We start from the raw sequence: 19,446 nt of genomic DNA on the forward strand, positions 1-19,446 counted from the left end.
TTTAAATTGTAGACACAAGTCTTGTCTATTAATGTATTAAGCCACGTTTTGATAACTCATGTAGTTTTTGAATAATCCCTCATCAATGACCATGAGCGTTTTTGGAGAAATTCTCAGATTTCAATGGGTGTGTATTGCGCGGACAGTTAGAGGCTAGAGTGGGTGACATCATCGCTAGAGTGGGAGAGAGCCGATTAAAAACGACTAGGTTTTTGCTCTTTCCACGCTCCTCCCGGCCACAGTTTACACTCTACAGGCATGATTTTTTCCACAGTTGTAGACAAACTTGTCCTCTCTCTCACAATGTGCTCGAAAAATCTGTGAAACGAACAGAATTTGAATTAGCAGCCTCTAAGCGCGGCCACGTCTGTCTCTGCTCTCCATGCACTCCAATACAAAGATTTTCGGAGAGAGCAGAAAGGAGCCCTGTTTTCAACTCGCGACTGTGTCCACAAAATATTCTGTAGAAACACAAAATTACACCAAAACGTTCAGGAAGTCCTCAAGGCGCTCACGGTGTCTTTGTTTTTCTGATAGGAGCTTCCGTTCTCTCAGGAGAAGCCCAAATGTGAGAGGAGTGCAGAGGCAGAAAATCGCTCGTTTTCTCCGCTTTTCTGTCGCCCCTCTCTGTCTGCCCTTATCGTCATGGGCAACCAAGCCAAATTGCCGTGACAACCACTGAGCCTCAGTGGCAGAGAGCCTTTTTTTAACTCCAGATTTTCTGTCTTTCCAGGCTCCTCCCGGCCACAGTTTACACACTACAGGCATGATTTTTTCCACAGTTGCAGACAAACTTGTCCTCTCTCTCACAATGTGCTGGAAAAATGTGTGAGACTTACAGAATTTGAATTAGAGGCCTCTAAGCCTGGCCATGTCTGTCTCTGTCTCTTTTTCTCTCTCTGAGTGCATGTGTGCCTGAGTGCTGAGAGGGGGCGTGTGTGTGCGTGCGCAGCTGGGTCTCATAGAGCATGATTGGGAGGGGCTCTGAAGTTGCTGTGGCAACCTCTGAGGCTCAGTACCTCTGTGAGCACTTCTCTCTCATGCTCCCTCACACACAGAGAGGCATAATGGGCATATAATGTAATGTATATGTACGCGGTCGGGCAGTAGACCCCGTGGCCCTTTCAAAATTTCCCGCAGGGAAATTGTCTAGTTATTATTCTTCCTCTTCCGTGTCAAATTTCGGACCGCTACTCCTCCTACAGTTTTGGGAGCACCCACGCAAATGTTATATCAAAACGTGCGTCTCGATCGGGATCGGCGTGCTATTACTTTTGGGAAATTTATCGCAGTTTTTCGCGACGTAAGTCGCGAAAAACTGCGATAAATTTCCCATAAGAAATGAATGGGAGGCGGTAAAAATTGTTGCACTTTTTCTACTGGCTACTGCTCCGGCATACTTTCACCTAGAGACTCCATTTAAACTTTAAATTGTAGACACAAGTCTTGTCTATTGCTGTATTAAGCCACGTTTTGATAACTCGTGTAGTTTTTGAATAATCCCTCATCAATGACCATGAGCGTTTTTGGAGAAATTCTCAGATTTCAATGGGTGTGTATTGCGTGGACAGTTAGAGGCTAGAGTGGGTGACATCATCGCTAGAGTGGGAGAGAGCCGATTAAAAACGACTAGGTTTTTGCTCTTTCCACGCTCCTCCCGGCCACAGTTTACACTCTACAGGCATGATTTTTTCCACAGTTGTAGACAAACTTGTCCTCCCTCTCACAATGTGCTCGAAAAATCTGTGAGACAAACAGAATTTGAATTAGCAGCCTCTAAGCGCGGCCACATCTGTCTCTGCTCTCCATGCACTCCAATACAAAGATTTTCGGAGAGAAGCAGAAAGGAGCCCTGTTTTCAACTCGCGACTGTGTCCACAAAATATTCTGTAGAAACACAAAATTACACCAAAACGTTCAGGAAGTCCTCAAGGCGCTCACGGTGTCTTTGTTTTTCTGATAGGAGCTTCCGTTCTCTCAGGAGAAGCCCAAATGTGAGAGGAGTGCAGAGGCAGAAAATCGCTCGTTTTCTCCGCTTTTCTGTCGCCCCTCTCTGTCTGCCCCTATCGTCATGGGCAACCAAGCCAAATTGCCGTGACAACCACTGGGCCTCAGTGGCAGAGAGCCTGAAAAAAAGTCTAGATTTTTGCTCTTTCCACGCTCCTCCCGGCCACAGTTTACACACTACAGGCATGATTTTTTCCACAGTTGTAGACAAACTTGTCCTCTCTCTCACAATGTGCTGGAAAAATGTGTGAGACTTACAGAATTTGAATTAGACGCCTCTAAGCCCGGCCACTGTCTCTTTTTCTCTCTCTGAGTGCATGTGTGCCTGAGTGCTGAGAGGGGGCGTGTGTGTGCGTGCGCAGCTGTGTCTCATAGAGCATGATTGGGAGGGGCTCTGGAGTTGCTGTGGCAACCTCTGAGGCTCAGTACCTCTGTGAGCACTTCTCTCTCATGCTCTCTTACACAAATAAACAGACATATGGGCATATAATGTAATGTATATGTACGCGGTCGGGCAGTAGACCCCGTGGCCCTTTCAAAATTTCCCGCAGGGAAATTGTCTAGTTATTCTTCCTCTTCCGTGTCAAATTTCGGACCGCTACTCCTCCTACAGTTTTGGGAGCACCCACGCAAATGTTATATCAAAACGTGCGTCTCGATCGGGATCGGCGTGCTATTATTTTTGGGAAATTTATCGCAGTTTTTCGCGACGTAAGTCGCGAAAAACTGCGATAAATTTTCCATAAGAAATGAATGGGAGGCGGTAAAAATTGTCGCACTTTTTCTACTGGCTACTGCTCCGGCATACTTTCACCTAGAGACTCCATTTAAACTTTAAATTGTAGTAACAAGTCTTGTCTATTGCTGTATTAAGCCGCGTTTTGATAACTCATGTAGTTTTTGAATAATCCCTCATCAATGACCATGAGCGTTTTTGGAGAAATTCTCTGATTTCAATGGGTGTGTATTGCGCGGACAGTTAGAGGCTAGAGTGGGTGACATCATCGCTAGAGTGGGAGAGAGCCGATTAAAAACGACTAGGTTTTTGCTCTTTCCACGCTCCTCCCGGCCACAGTTTACACTCTACAGGCATGATTTTTTCCACAGTTGTAGACAAACTTGTCCTCTCTCTCACAATGTGCTCGAAAAATCTGTGAGACGAACAGAATTTGAATTAGCAGCCTCTAAGCGCGGCCACGTCTGTCTCTGCTCTCCATGCACTCCAATACAAAGATTTTCGGAGAGAGCAGAAAGAAGCCCTGTTTTCAACTCGCGACTGTGTCCACAAAATATTCTGTAGAAACACAAAATTACACCAAAACGTTCAGGAAGTCCTCAAGGCGCTCACGGTGTCTTTGTTTTTCTGATAGGAGCTTCCGTTCTCTCAGGAGAAGCCCAAATGTGAGAGGAGTGCAGAGGCAGAAAATCGCTCGTTTTCTCCGCTTTTCTGTCGCCCCTCTCTGTCTGCCCCTATCGTCATGGGCAACCAAGCCAAATTGCCATGACAACCACTGGGCCTCAGTGGCAGAGAGCCTAAAAAAAACTCCAGATTTTCTGTCTTTCCAGGCTCCTCCCGGCCACAGTTTCCACACTACAGGCATGATTTTTTCCACAGTTGCAGACAAACTTGTCCTCTCTCTCACAATGTGCTGGAAAAATGTGTGACACTTACAGAATTTGAATTAGAGGCCTCTAAGCCCGGCCATGTCTGTCTATGTCTCTTTTTCTCTCTCTGAGTGCATGTGTGCCTGAGTGCTGAGAGGGGGCGTGTGTGTGCGTGCGCAGCTGGGTCTCATAGAGCATGATTGGGAGGGGCTCTGAAGTTGCTGTGGCAACCTCTGAGGCTCAGTACCTCTGTGAGCACTTCTCTCTCATGCTCCCACATGGAAATAAACAGACATATGGGCATATAATGTAATGTATATGTACGCGGTCGGGCAGTAGACCCCGTGGCCCTTTCAAAATTTCCCGCAGGGAAATTGTCTAGTTTTTGGTTATTATGTGTGAAAAAGGACTATTTAGTCGTTTCAGTTTGTTATTTGCCAAATAAATAACAATAACATGTTTAGTTTTAAACAAGTTTTCTAAAATATTTATGTTTTCTTGTTTTTATGACGGGTGGTGTGATAAATTTGTTAAGCACTGTATATATATATACATATACATATATACGTATATATATATATAAGTATATATGTATACACACACACACACACACACACACACATATATATATATATATATATACCGCTCAGTGCGTACACACAGAAGCCACCACACATCATGTAGCTGACCAATCACGTGCGGCTTGAATGGAAAAAAGTTGAGGAAAAAAAAAAAAAAAAAACCAAAGCGGCTCCTGCTCCGGCTCCCAGGCAGGAGCCGGCTCCAATCATTCACTTCAAAGAGCCGGATCTAAGAGCCATTTCGTTTGCGACCAACACATCGCTAGTGGAAATGTGGAAGAACTGCCTTCATGTTGGCCTGGTTAAAATCCCCAGCAGCAATGAAGAAGCCCTCCTTGTGAGTGGATTGCAACTCACTGACAGTCTGGTAGAGAACACACATAGCCTCCTTTGTTTTAGCGCTGGGGGACTCATGCACATTGATGGAAACTACAGTAAATTCCCTGGGCAGATAGAATGGTCTGCAGAGTACAGTCAAAAGGTCAATGTCCGGTGAGCAATAGCTTGAGACATTCTTAGCATTATCACAGCAGTTGTTGTTGATTTAGATACACAAAGATAGACAGACAGACAGACAGACACTTTATTCATCCCCAAGGGAAATTCACAAATTCATAAACCACCCCCCCAGGATTTACCGCTGATTGCGCAGCTCATATTGGCACGGAATGTAGCTAGCCCCTCAATGCTAACAGCATAGTCCTGAATTTATGAGTTTAGCCATGTCTCTGTCAGAATTATTGTGCAGCTGTTCCTCATCTCCCATTTTGACGTTAGTTCTAACTGCAGATGATCTATTTTGTTTTCCATGGAGTGAACGTTGGAGAGGAAGATGGATGGAAGCAGCATTTTATAGGGATTAACTTTTAGCTTAGCTGTTAGCCCACTGCAGCAGCTGCGCTTCTGCCTCCGGTCACACCGCTTCCACTTGGATCTCTGTTGGCCTGTGCTGCCAGGTGAGTCCGCTGCACCGTAGGCCTCTGGGTCTTGCCGGCGTAGTGCTCCGAGGCTACGTAAACACTCCAGAGTGGTTGTATCTACGAAGTGTTGGCACCGTACGAGCAGCAGCCTGTTACAGCAGCTCTCTAGTTGCAATAAAACATGTACATAACAGTCTGTAAATACTATCTACAATTTCTTACATTTTTTTTTTACAATTTCTTTCTTTTTATTTGTTTTTAATATTCTCACTCTTTTGTATATATACTGATGTTGTTTCTAATTTGCATGCACTTCTTATATTAATCTGCTCTACTGATGCTGCTGTAATCTGGAATTTCCCCTTGCGGGACAAATAAAGGAATATTGAATTGAACATGCCCCCCTAGACGCAACTAGAACAAGGCAACATACTAACATGGGGTCACAGCTAGTACAGCTCTGCCGTTTGCTGGGCCTGTACTGTACATAAAGAGTGAGAGTGAGAGAGAGAGAGAGAGAGAGAGAGAGAGAGAGAGAGAGAGAGAGAGGACTGGTGAAACCTTTTTAAGTCGTGCAATCAGCAACAGTTGTGAGGAAAGAATTTCTTCAGTTGAAACAGAAGAAATCATTAAAATCATCTCCTGCAAGTAAGACAGTGGGTATGAAAATGGTGTTTCAATATGATCTCTGTACAGAAGGCAGCACAGTACAGATGGCCAGTGTGGGAACATAGATGCTTCACTTGACCCTGGTGCCCCTCTATAAAAGATGATAATAAAGCAGAGGAGGTTAGTTCCATGGTGAACCCCCCAAACCCAAATTTAAAAAAATTAAACTTTGTGAATAGTTGAAAGGAAATGGCGTTCCATAAATTTGGAAGAATTTAGTTTTCTTAAAACATAGAGGGCTTTCCCCTCCACTGTGATAGAGCAGCCTATTACTTTTCACTCACAGAGAAAAATAAGAACAATCCCAGGTCTCTCTTCAGCACTGTAGCCAGACTGAGTCATAATTCCATTAAATCATGAACCACCTTAGCCCTCAGTGGTATTGACTTCATAATAAAATTAGAGACAGAATTCATCATCTCCTGCTGAAACACAGAAAGCATAGAAAGAATTCACCAACCAATTTCATTAATTTCTTCATAAAAATCATCAACCTGTATTTTAGACCCCGACTAAGCTGCTGAAAGAAGTTTTATCCTTAATTGGCTCCTTTTTATTAGATATGATCAATCTGTCTTTATAGGCTATGTACCACAGTCCTATAAAGTAGCTGTAATAAAACCTCTACTTAAAAAGCAAAAAGCTTAAAAAGCACCATTTTATCTTAAAGAGCTCATAGTACCTTATTAACTCCCTAGAATCCTGTGTTCCCAAAATGCAGGCTTACAAAAACAGAATGGGAGCCAGGGTCTTTAGCTATCAAGCTTTTCCTCTGTGGAACCATCTTCCAGTTTTTGTCCAGGAGGCAGACCATCTCTACATTTAAGAGAAGGCTTAAAACTGCACTGCAGCTGCTACTAATATTAGTCATACTTCCATTATTATTTCAATGTCTACATCATCACATGCCTCCTGAAAAGCCATCCAATTATAGTCATGGTCTTGTAGCATAGTATCTGCTCGGTCTGCATGAGCCATCTTAGTCAAGACCTTTATATTTGGAAACAAAGAGCAATTCTGGAGGTGTAACTCAACAAGCCAAACCCTAATGAAGTTATGGTGTGATTACAACCTGCCTTTTAGATCCAATTCCCACATTACTTTTAAAGACATTTTATGGATTCTTCAAGGAACAGATTTTAAATATAGTGAGTTGCTCTCTTCAGACGGGTGTCTTCCCTGCTGCCTTCAAAACGGCAGTGGTGAAGCCCCTTCTGAAGAAGAGCAATTTAGACCCCAGCATTTTTAATAACTACAGACCTGTATCCAACTTACCCTTTTTAAGTAAGATTTTAGAAAAGCTGGTTTTTAACCAACTAAGTTATTTCTTAAATACTAACAACATTTTAGAGAAATATCAGTCTGGTTTTAGAGTGAACTACAGTACCGAGACAGCCCTTTTAAAGATTTTAAATGGTATCAGGTGTAATGTGGACTCAGAAAAACTCACAGTCCTGGTGCTACTGGATCTAAGTGCTGCCTTTGATACAGTAGATCACCACATTTTATTAAACAGACTCAGAAACCTGGTGGGCCTCTCTGGTACTGTTTTTAATTGGTTTTACTCCTATCTCACAGACCGTTGTTTCTATGCAAGTTTGGATACATGCTCCTCCGGAACCTGTGAAATGAAGTGTGGGTTGCCCCACGGGTCAATTTTAGGTCCAGTACTTTTTAATCTTTACATGCTTCCCCTTGGGGATGTCATCAGGAGACACGGCATCAGCTTCCACAGCTACGCTGATGATACACAGCTTTACATTGCCGTGTCTCCTGATGACACGGGGCCTATTGATACCCTTTTAAACTGTATTTTAGACATCAAGTCATGGATGGCAGAGAACTTCCTACAGCTCAACCAGGATAAAACAGAGGTTTTAGTTATTGGTCCTGAAGGCAAGAGAGAGACACTTTTACCAAAACTACAAGGTTTTACACTCTCACAATCTGTTAAGAACCTGGGTGTCATTTTTGACTCTGAGCTTAAAAATGTAACAAATATAGGTTTTTACCATCTTAAAAATATAGCCAGAGTCCGCCCATTTCTCTCTCAGGCTAACACAGAGGTACTGATGCATTCTTTTATCTCCTGCCGTCTAGATTATTGTAATGCCCTGCTCTCTGGTCTTCCCAAAAAGACTATCTATAACTTGCAATTCCTCCAGAACTCAGCCGCACGTGTGCTGACAAGGACCAGAGGGCGGGAGCACATTACACTGGTTTTAGAATCGCTGCATTGGCTCCCCGCGTGTTTCAGGATCGATTTTAAGGTGCTTTTATTAGTTTTTAAGTGTCTTAATGGTCTTGGGCCACCCTTTTTGTCTGACCTGCTTTTATCATATCAGCCCTCGTGAATCGTGAGGTCCTCTGGCACTGGCCTTTTAATTGTTCCAAGGGTTCAGACCAAAACCCACAGGGAGGCGATATTCAGCCATTATGGTCCGAAGCTTTGGAACAGCCTGCCGCAGGGCATCAGGACCGCAGAGACCGTTGGTGTTTTTAAAGGGAGGCTCAAGACTCACCTTTTTAGTTTGGCTTTTAATTGATTTCTTTTACTCTTTTAATTCAGACCTGTTTTACCCTAGCCTATTGTCTTTTAGCTTTTAGGTCCTTTTACTCTATTCTATTTTAGGTCTTAGGTCTCTTATTCTATTGTCTTTTAGGTTTCAGGTCTTTTTATTCCATTGTCTTTTATGTTTTAGCTCCAGTGCTTCCTCATGGGGGGCCTCCACACTGGGAGGTGTGTCTGGCCTGCCTGCCGGGGCGTCGTTCTGGGGACCCCCTGGGCCCGGAGGACTGGGGGGCTCTGCCCTGTGTGTGGAGTCCACCCCGGTCTATCTGAGGTGGGGGTCTCTGTTGCGGCGGCGCTCCCTGTGGCCGTGGGCTGTGATCCCTTGCAGTGTGGATGAGCTCCCTATAGGTGTTTTTTTCCTCTCATGATTCCTCAGTGCTCTGCCATGTTATTATACCGACAGCTACGTTCGGGTGTGTGTGTGTATGTGTGTGTGCGTGGTTGTGAACTATTTTGCATTATCATGGGTGGGTCATGTACTGTGTGTGTGTGTGTGTGGTTGTGTACTATTTTGCACTATCATGTTTTTATCCATTGTCAAGCACCTTGTGTTGCATCTTTATGTATGAAAGGTGCTATACAAATAAAGTTTGATTGATTGATTGATTGATATTGACACATTCTTAGGTGTCTTTGTTGAGGTTAGTAGGTCTAGGATGTGGTTGAAATATTTTTAAACCGCAGCTGCAAAAGTAATACTGTTCCCTCTGCCATCTTGAACTGCCCCCCATTTGTCTCTATTTGCAGTGTTTACTGTTAATAAATTATTTTTTTTATTTGCAACACATCCGTTGTCATATTTGTTTTGGATTTTTGTATGTGTTTTTGAATTGCTGTTTTTCCTAATGGAAATGATTTTTTCAGTGCATTTACCCTTGTTAGCTACCATATTTATGAACTGAGCTATGAACTACAACTATCTCTTCGTGGCCAAATCTTAATTAAGATTTATCCTATTCACTGGAATAGTTAAATAGGAATATGATTAAAAAAGCAAGGTTTGCTGACCAGTATATTTGTTAATTGTCCAAGATAGGATGCTAATGTTGCTGCAATAACGGCTCTCTTCACTGATATGTCTGCAGGTGAAGAGGTGATTAACGCAACTCTGATACCAGTAAGTATGACTTCCAATTTCAACTCAGTTGCTGTAGTTTCACTGGTTGCCTCAGTGAAAAGGTGAATCTGAATGCTGCAGCCACCCTTGCTCATCTTGCCACTGACCTCAGTAACTGCTTGCCATCTCAAACAACCTGTAGTCTACCATTTCATTAAATAAAGACAAGAGGGACAGAGTGTGTTCAGGAGCTAGTTGAAAAATGTCAAGACTCAGTGAAGTACCCAGACCTGTAATGTTGTAACTTGGTTACCTCTGACAATATTTCAACAAGAGAGTCAAGTGTTAAACCAGTATTTCAGTTTCTATTGTTCTATACTTTATAGATCCAGAGCAGCGAGTTCCCAGTTTTATAAACCTCAAATTTTCCCTGCTCACATATCAGTCTCCCACAGCACATATAGTATCATTGTTACATTTTTATTTTCTATTTACATCCAATTTGTTATATAAATATAATACAGAATTTTCAGAAAAGCTGTCAAGTCAATGCATATAAGAGCTCAATCAGAATATGGTGAGGTTAAACACGGGGGGTATGCTGATTGGATAGGTTGGACTCTAGAAAATCAACTGCATGCACATGAAGCAATATGGATAGTCTTTTGTACTAACAGTGAACTCACACACAGAATTAAAGGTAAGAAGGGGTTCTTTCACCAGCCTCTTGACAAGGACATCGGGAGAAGCTGGAGATTCAGTGAAAGATGGCTGGAAGGTGAGGTGAGGTGTAGAAAATTCTTGTTTTTTGTCCCTGGCTTTAAAGCTTTAGATCAGAGCCAACATAGCTAGAGACAACAGAGTGTCAGAGAACTGGATGGTAGGAGATTAAATGTGTGTGCTGGAGTGGGCCTCTTTGATGCTTGGCAGATGAAATAGTTCTGAGGTTCATAAACTGTCTAACCACTTCATCTGTAACATCAGCTCATCAATATCTCTATAAACTGTAGCCGCTTGTTTTAAATAGACTTTTTTCAATTTTACTAATTGGTACAAATAATCTCAATCATATTTCCCGCTGTCCACTATTAATCAAGGGGAACATATATGGTTATGTGTTTTGAGGACTGCTCAGTGGTCTCTGTGTCCACAGAGTCCAGATCATTCTGTCAGCAGGCCATGATGTTCTGCTCAGGCATTGTTGATGACTATGAGAGCAGGACTAGCTGTCTGCTGACTCGTCTCACACATGCCACCCCTCTCTGCTGGCTTGGCGAAGACTCGTGGTGTGTTGAGATTGTAGACTCCTGCCTGAAGGAAACAGGCTCGCAGAGTCAGGCACAGCACCTCTTGAGGCTTCAGCTGCAGCTTGTACTGGGTCTGACCAACCCACGTGAATGAGCTGTGGACCTCCAGAGACTCCGGGCTGGAAATGGCATGGATGGATGGAGAGCTTAGAAAATATGTTCACTTTATCCAAGACTATTGAAAATTTAAGTTATATTCAACTGGCCATCAAGTTCAAGTCCTGTTGTCAACATCTTTCCACTGTCAGATAGCAACATGCCTTCATTGTGTATCATTGAATACATAAGTGTATTAAAAATTAAACATTATCTTGATGATTTCATGGCAATTGCCATTATGTCATTTTATGCTTAGAAATTACAAAATAATAGCAGTTGGCCTGTGTTACAAACTGGAGGTGTGAAGTTGGAAATATACAATACAGCCATCAATCCAAAACTTACCTAGTGCTTTTGTGCCGCAAGTCAATGATGACATCCACTTGAGCCAAGGAACAGTTGGACAGAGTCAGCGTAACTGGTACCATACAAAGACTAGAGACAGAAAGAAAACCAGCTTCACTAACAGTTTTATTGTTAAGTTAATCTTGTTTTTATTGATAAGCACGAATCTCTGCATGTCTGACATCTCAGTAGATGTCTGCACACCACCAGATGCTATACTCGACAAGATCTCTCCATTAACACTAAGAACTCAGTGGTGTCCCCGGCTCGGACTGCAAGGAACCTGGGTGTGACACTTGTTGACCTTTAAAGCTGTATGGCAAACATTACTGTGACAACACACTCCTGCAAGTTCATGCAGCACAACATCAGGAGGATGTGCAGGTTTAGAAGGCAGCGCAGATTCTGGTCCAGGCTCTCATCACCTTGCTTCTGAACTACTGCAACTCGCTGCTGCCTGGTGTGCCTAAATGTGCCATCCAACCTCTGCAACTCATCCAAAATGCAGCAGCCTGGCTGGTCTTCAACTAAAGTTTTGCCACACTTAACTGCTGCTCGGCACCCTGCACTGGCTATCGGTGGCTGCTCAAATCCAATTCAAGACACTGGCACTTGCCTTCCATGCTGTGAATGGTTCAGGCCCATCCTACATTCAATACATGGTCAAACCATACACATACGTATACATGTCCACCACTCTCTGCTACTGCCTAACGGCTTGCTTGTCTCTCACTATGACTTGCGAAGAGGGCCCAGCATAACAAATGACTGTTTCCTGTCCTCTTTTCTGGCTCCACAATGGTGGAAAGGGCTCCCCATTGATATCAGGACAGCAGACACCCAACACATCTTCTGTCGCAGACTGAAAACTCACCTTGAGCCATGAATACTTCAGCTTCAAGCTGGTTGGCGTATTTGATGGAGTTGGATATACAATTTTTTCAAGTTTTGGGTTGCATACACATGGCTGAAAGCACTTATTTTGAGTTGCTTCTAGTATATGTCCGTATTGATCAAGAGATATTAAAACTTGCGTTGCTATCTTTTATATCAAGCTACTCGAGACACACCTCTGCCTTCTGTTCATACATTCATCTTCTTGGGACAAACATTGATAACTTGTACAACATTGGTAATTACAGTGCAGAACAACACACAAGAAAAATCACCAGTGTCCTGTAGTGCATAGGCCTGCTCCGCCTAAACCGGATGTCTAACCTCTTCACCTCTCCCACTCTCTATATAAACTGAGAGGGTGTTACACAAGGTGTTTGCATGTGTGAAAAGAGGAAGAAAAGATTAGATAACACACACAAACCTGTTTTTGGAGAAGCTTTTTAAAGTTTGTGAAAAGCTGTCTACAACCTATAGCTAATTAAGGTTCACGCCCCTTTGGGGCTGAACCCTTTTATGTTTTCCATTTTATTATTACTATTAGGATTCAAGCAAAGAAGGTGCAGAACCTGTTTGTGTTTATGCTGGTTTATTATGATTATTGTTATCATTATTATCAGTAGTCTAATGTTGTGTTCAAATAGCTGTGGATGATGTAGCTGGAATGATTTAGAAATATGAAACTCAGCCCCACAAATGGAAATAAGAAACATGAGCCAAACTGGCCAGATGGCGGTATTGTAATTAATGCCCCAAAACACAATTTTTGAAAGGTCATGTCCCATCCACTGCAAGTCCTATTGACTTGAAATTGCACACACAACCACAAACTTCACAAGGGTAGGGTTAGCAGGAAAATGGCCTCAACTCATTAATGATTAGTCCAATCATCATAAATCTGGGTAAATTTCATCAGGCCATGAATGGGAATAGGCCTTGTTGATGAGCCTGACCCATAGTGGGTGCCATAAATACCTCAAAATCCAGTGGACATATTTTCAACAATTTAAGTATGTTTAATCATTCCTTGTTTAAACAGAATTTATTTAGCTGCAGTGAGTGCATGTGTGTGTCCCACCTATCCTGGACAAAAAGATGTGTGTAGGTCTCAGGGTAGTGCAGGTTTGTTTTGATGAGTTGGGACAGCTCTGCAGAGGGGGGGGTGACTGGAGGAGGCAGCTCTGATTTGAACTTAAGCAGCATCATCTCCTGGGCTTCCTGCAAAAAAAAACAAAAAACACACACACACACACACACACACACACACACACACACACACACACACACACACAAAGCTGATAAACAGGCAGCACTGGCATAACCTTTTATTCTTATATTTTGTTTTGGTGGTGGTCCCAGAGGAGTTTGTGTTCGAGTCTAAAGCTGCACATTCTGTATTCGGCATGTACAGTGTAGGGATGTGCGATTACACCACTATCTGTATCTGTATCTGTATCTGTTCAACCATCTAAATGATCTGTATCCGTATCTGTACCCGGAGTGGGCGGACCTAATGGAAATGGGTGGGGCTTAAATCGGGACATTATTTTAAGTCTGAAATTGATGTACAATAAAAGTATTAATATAGGCTACTTTGTGTGTTCAGCTATATGTGTCTAAGTGTGTAAGTGGTCTGTAAGACTGTTTATCTTTTAATGATCTGTGTGAACCTGGTGATTCATGCAAACATCCAGTGATGGCAAACAGGGAAATAATATGTCAGCCTTGTTCACCGCGTTCAGTACGAGCAAAGTTTTCCAACTGACTTTATATCACCAGCCAAACTAAGAGTAAGCAGACCGTAAAAAAAACCCGACTGGAGTGGAGGCAGTGACCGACGCGACACGAGCCGTTTTCAGCTCTGTCTTGTCAAATGCGCCTCGTACGTTACGAAACAAGTTCACCAAGTAACTTTAAATATCATACAAACCGAAATAGAGGCGAGCTGAAGAAAACCTAAGGAGTACTGAAGAGAGCAACGTGAGCTAGAGACGTGTCTGTGCAGGGAGGGGCGGATGCTGTGTGTGACTGGCCAATCACAGAGCGTGAAGACAGTCAGTTACCCAATGAGGATTTTCTTTCAGCACGAGCACGGATAGTGACGAGTTTTAGTCGTATCATGCTCGTACTCGTCAAAAATGCGTTATCCGTAATGGATACTCATCTGAAACGAGTATCCGGCTCAACCCTAGTAGTGTCTTGAGAATTTTGATTACAGCAAGATTACTATTTGTCTGGTAATGTAATTCCAGGTGCTGGCAGCAAACTATCAGTAAGAGCAGCATGCAAGCTCCTACATACAGTAGTTTCACAGATGCAGACATCACACCCCCAGGCCCTCTTCCTCAGCTCTGGAGACTTCAATCACGGTTCCCTGTCCTCCACTCACCCCATCATCACCCAGTATGTTAAATGCCACAACAGAGACAATATAACACTAGACTTGATGTCTACAGGTCCTCCCCCCTCCAAAACACTGTGCCTACCAAGAAGGTATGGTGTTTCCCAAACAACAAACACTGGGTTTCCCCGGAACAGAAGGCCCTACTGAATGAGAAGAAGAGGGCCTAACTTAGGGGACAAAGATGAGTTGAGGAGAATGCAGAGGGAGCTGAAATGGGAGATAAGGAGAGGCAAAGACAGCTACAGGAGCTGGAGAAGAGTCTACAGGGAAACAACATCTGAGAGGTTTGGAGGGGCCTGAAAACCATCTCAGGCCACAGCAGCGACAGCAGGAGGGGCCCTGAATCTGGAGACCAAGAATAGGCAAAAGAACTGAACCCGTTTTTCAACAGATTTGATTCTTGGACATTGAGATTGTGGGTGTTCACCTCAACAACAAACTGGACCGGACACACAACACAGATGTCCTGTACAGGGAAGGCCAAAGTTGTCTGCACCTGCTAAGAAGACTGAGGTCCCTTGGAGTATGTAGGCCACTGTTAAAAACATTTTACAACCCTGTGGTGGCATCTGCAGTTTTCTATGTAGTGGTGTGCTGGGGCTGTGGAAGCTCTGAGAGGGGAGCTGGCTCCGTTCTGGACTGCCCTCTGGACATCACCGAGGAGGTGGGCGAGAGAAGGATATTAGCCAAGCTGACATCAATCACTGACAACCCATCCCACCCCATGAGACGGTGGGGGCCCTAAGCAGCACCTTCAGCAGCAGACTGCTGCATCTACTCCATAAGAAGCAACACTGATGCAGTTTGATCAGACTGTTAAACACGAGTATTGTCTAATGTAGCACCGTGTTTATATACTTACTGTTACACCTTGTGCAATATTACATATTTTCTTCAATATTACATTTTTATCTTTTTTGTATCAAGTCTATACATATACACATTTTTCTTTCATATACTGTGTTACACATTTTTTTTATTCAATGAGCAACAGTGAAAAAACACTGTACTTAGATGTGCAAGTCTAAATCCATGTGCAATTCTTAATTTCCTGTGCAACATTTCAATTACTCATTCGCAATATTATTTTTCAACACCCTCTCCTCTCCTGCTTTGAATAGAATGTATATACACTATATTGCCAAAAGTATTAGCTCACCTGCCTTGACAGGCATATGAACTTAAGTGACATCCCATTCTTGATCCACAGGGTTTAATATGACGTCAGTCCACCCTTTGCAGCTGTAACAACTTCAACTCTTCTGGGAAGGCTTTCCACAAGGTTTAGGAGTGTGTTTATGGGAATTTTTGACCATTCTTCCAGAAGCGCATTTGTGAGGTCACACACTGATGTTGGACAAGAAGGCCTGGCTCTCAGTCTCCGCTTTAATTCATCCCAAAGGTATTCTATCGGTTTGAGGTCAGGACTCTGTGCGGACCAGTCAAGTTCATCCACACCAAACTCTCTCATCCATGTCTTTATGGACCTTGCTTTGTGTGCTGGTGCACAGTCATGTTGAAACAGGAAGGGGCCATCCCCAAACTGTTCCCACAAAGTTGAGAGCATGGAATTGTCTAAAATCTCTTGGCATCCTGAAGCATTCAGAGTTCCTTTCGCTGGAACTAAGAGGCCAAGCCCAGCTCCTGAAAAACAACCCCACACCAGAATCCCCCCTCCACCAAACGTTACACTTGGCACAATGCAGTCAGACAAGTACTGTTCTCCTGGCAACCGCCAAACCCAGACTCATCCATCAGATCACCGAATGGTGAAGCGCGATTCATCACTGCAGAGAACATGTCTCCACTGCTCTAGAGTCCAGTGGCAGCGTGATTTATACCACCGCATCCGACACTTTGCATTGCACTTGGTGATGTATGGCTTGGATGCAGCTGCTCGGCCATGGAAACCCATTCCATGAAGCTCCCTAAGCACTGTTCTTGAGCTTATCTGAAGGCCACATGAATTTTGGAGGTCTGTAGTGATTGACTTGGCAGAAGGTTGCCGACCTCTGTGCTCCATCATTTTACGTGGCCTACCACTTCGTGGCTGAGTTGCTGTAGTTCCCAGTCGCTTCAACTTTGTTATAATACCGCTGACAGGTGACTGTGGAATATTTATGAGCGAGGAAATATCACGACTGGACTTGTTGCACAGGTGGCATCTTATCACAGTGCCACGCTGGAATTCAAAGAGCTCCTGAGAGCAATCCATTCTTTCACAAATGTTTGAAGAAACTGCATGCCTTGGTGCTTGATTTTCTACACCTGTGGCCATGGAAGTGATTGGAACACCTGATTTCAACTATTTGGATGGGTGAGTTAATACTTTTGCCAATATAGTGTATACAGAGTTTGATTTTTTATTTTCTATTTTGTATTTTATTCCATTATATGCCCTTTTCATATTCTTGATACTGTCACTGATGCCTGTAACACTCTAATTTCCCCTATGGGGGATTATTTAAGCGTTATCTTATCTTATACTGTACCTCTCTGGGAGTCACAGAACTGGCCTCTTTGCCAATGGTCTCCAGTGCCACGTGGAGCTGGCCCTCTAGGATTAGCTGTTTGTTGTCGTCAACCACATAGGCCTGTACAGACACACACATCACAAGCTGGAAACTCAAGCACCAATTTCAATTTAAACAAAAAATGAACCACTGAGTCATACTCTGAGCTTTGTTGTGCTGTGTTTGTTTAAATCTAACAACTAAGTTTTGTCTTTGGTTTAGAAAACAAAATGCCTATATCATGAGGGGAGTCCAACATAATTAGACTTATTGGCCTGATACTGACACTGTGTCATGGAGATGGTTATCATCTGGCTCTGTTATATGTACCTTCCAGATGATGATAATGTTGAGGTCCAGCTCATTACATTTCTTCACAATGTTGGTGATATCAGAGGCTCTGTCCTCAGTGGGGACAAAGCTCTGACTCTTGATGCTGGATGCTGTCCTGGATGATGCCACATCCACTCGCTGAGACTCTGAGGTTCGACAGCCACGGAAGAAAAAATCTCCACAGGGTGTGGAGGAACTGATGATCTACACAGAAACAGCATCAAGAGGTGAGGGCAGAGGGAGAGCACAAAATACACAGAAAGAACACGCAGTGTGCATATTACACCAGCTAAAGGAAAAAAAAGGCAATTCTTCATGAATTATAGTTGCACTAAGCAGCCCATTAGTCAGCCAGTCACCAGTATACCATTGCTTACACATTCATCATGCGAACCTCTACCATGGGAATTTGTCATTGTGTGGCACCTTAATGTCATTTGTATTATGTATTTCTTCTTAATTGCATTTTTTAACTGCATTTACAGCAACAGAAAAACATCTACCATCATGGGGACTTCGTAAATTAATGTTATTTTTTAGCATTTACTTTGTGTAACCTTTCTGTGGCTAAAATCAATATTGTTTTTATTAATGAGGGATCACTTGCGTGAAGAATATCTCATAGTGATGCTCCTACAGAGAATTAACAACTAACTCCACAGGTCCTCTCAGTCTTTATAGCTTCTTTCAGCACATTGTTTTGGTTTTATGGCCTGCAAGTTTTTTTTTTTTTATTATTATTATATTTATTTATTTATTTTTTGCATTTCAAACTTTTATTTGGAACAGTGGGGTGTAACATCCAGGCATACATAAGACAGTAATCAACAATTTCCTTGTAGAAATATAAATAGAAGTATTAAAGTATTTCATACAATAGTAAGAAAAATAATATACAAATGCACATTAAACGATGTTAAATAGACATTGCTCTAAATATATATTTGACTGTAGTGCAAATTGTATTTCAAAACAAACAGAGATAGTGCCATATGATCCCAGACCTCAAGATGGTATCTTATAAACCCTGGAAGCACCCACCTAAACCCTAAACCCAAACAGACGCACACAAACGTGTACACACACGTACACACACACGTACACACACACACACACACACACACACACACACACACAATTTGTGCCTCACTGTGAAGGGGGTAGATGACATTAGGTACAGGATAAAATCTTAACTTTTTACTCTGGTAATGCTCTGATTAGTCGGAAGGTAAGCGGTGCATGGCATTAAAATGGGATATGAAGGGTTGCCATGTGTGAAAAAATTCCCCCCTGGAGCCCCTGACAGTGTACTTTATTTTCTCTAATTTAAGGAAAAACATGACCTCCCGAAGCCATTGGGAAAAGGACGGACTCTTAGGAGAGTTCCAATGTAACAGTATTGTACGTCGAGCTATGAGAGATGTAAAAGCGATTATTCGTTTCTGTTTAGCTTTTAAAGCATTTAGAACCGTTTCGGGAGGGACACCAAAGATGGCAACATGATAACATGGTTGCAAATTGTGACCAAGCACAGTAGACATAGTTGAAATGCAAGTTTAAAGTTTCATTTCACTCTCACTGTGCTCATCAGCATCTTTTCAGCCATAGCAGGCAACTATTTTCTTAGATAAAGCTCTAGAAACCCGTATACATGACCTGCCCAGCCCCAAACTGCAGACACAGTTAACAAATAGCTGGTGAACATAGTCGGGGATCTGATAACAACCAAAAACAGAACTAAAGGGATAGTGAATATTGGACTAACATTCATCTGGTAGAAAAAAATCTTGAATCCGAATGAATGCAAATATTGTTCCACATCCGGTTGATTTGTCCGGTTGAAGGCAACTGTTTATTAACATATCAACTTAAAAAGTGGTGAAATATCATTGTTTTCTTCATAGAAACCACCGGGAGTATCCATAAAGCTCTTATTAAGTATCAAAATGAGAATGTTCATCGGTCAAATTAAACTGACAACAAAATTTTGCTTTCAACTTACCCGTTCATTTCCAAGATTCAGGTCTGCAAAGGTGTATTTCTCTACGGCATCCGAAGTACCTAGAAATAACAGACAAAACGCATATCATTCAGATGCTTATTCAAAACCACAAATACAAATAAAGCAGATTGACATAGT

At 42.7% G+C, this 19,446-nt stretch overlaps 1 protein-coding gene across 2 annotated transcripts in view; it reads right to left on the reverse strand.

Annotated features, from left to right (window-relative positions):
• Window positions 1-9,870: 9,870 nt before the first annotated feature.
• trappc8 (trafficking protein particle complex subunit 8) overlaps window positions 9,871-19,446 on the reverse strand; it is a 60,146-nt gene continuing 50,570 nt past the window's right edge. For both annotated transcript variants that reach the window (XM_076727302.1, XM_076727301.1), the window contains 6 exons: window positions 19,309-19,367; window positions 17,304-17,510; window positions 16,953-17,054; window positions 13,135-13,274; window positions 11,163-11,252; window positions 9,871-10,837 (listed from right to left, as the gene is read on the reverse strand). In XM_076727302.1, the coding sequence (XP_076583417.1) occupies window positions 10,603-10,837; window positions 11,163-11,252; window positions 13,135-13,274; window positions 16,953-17,054; window positions 17,304-17,510; window positions 19,309-19,367 (833 nt within the window). In that variant the 3' untranslated portion in view covers window positions 9,871-10,602. The remainder of the gene's footprint in view (window positions 10,838-11,162; window positions 11,253-13,134; window positions 13,275-16,952; window positions 17,055-17,303; window positions 17,511-19,308; window positions 19,368-19,446) is intronic.

This window comes from Chaetodon auriga, chromosome 3, assembly GCF_051107435.1.
Source record: "Chaetodon auriga isolate fChaAug3 chromosome 3, fChaAug3.hap1, whole genome shotgun sequence".
NCBI classification, from domain to species: domain Eukaryota; kingdom Metazoa; phylum Chordata; class Actinopteri; order Chaetodontiformes; family Chaetodontidae; genus Chaetodon; species Chaetodon auriga.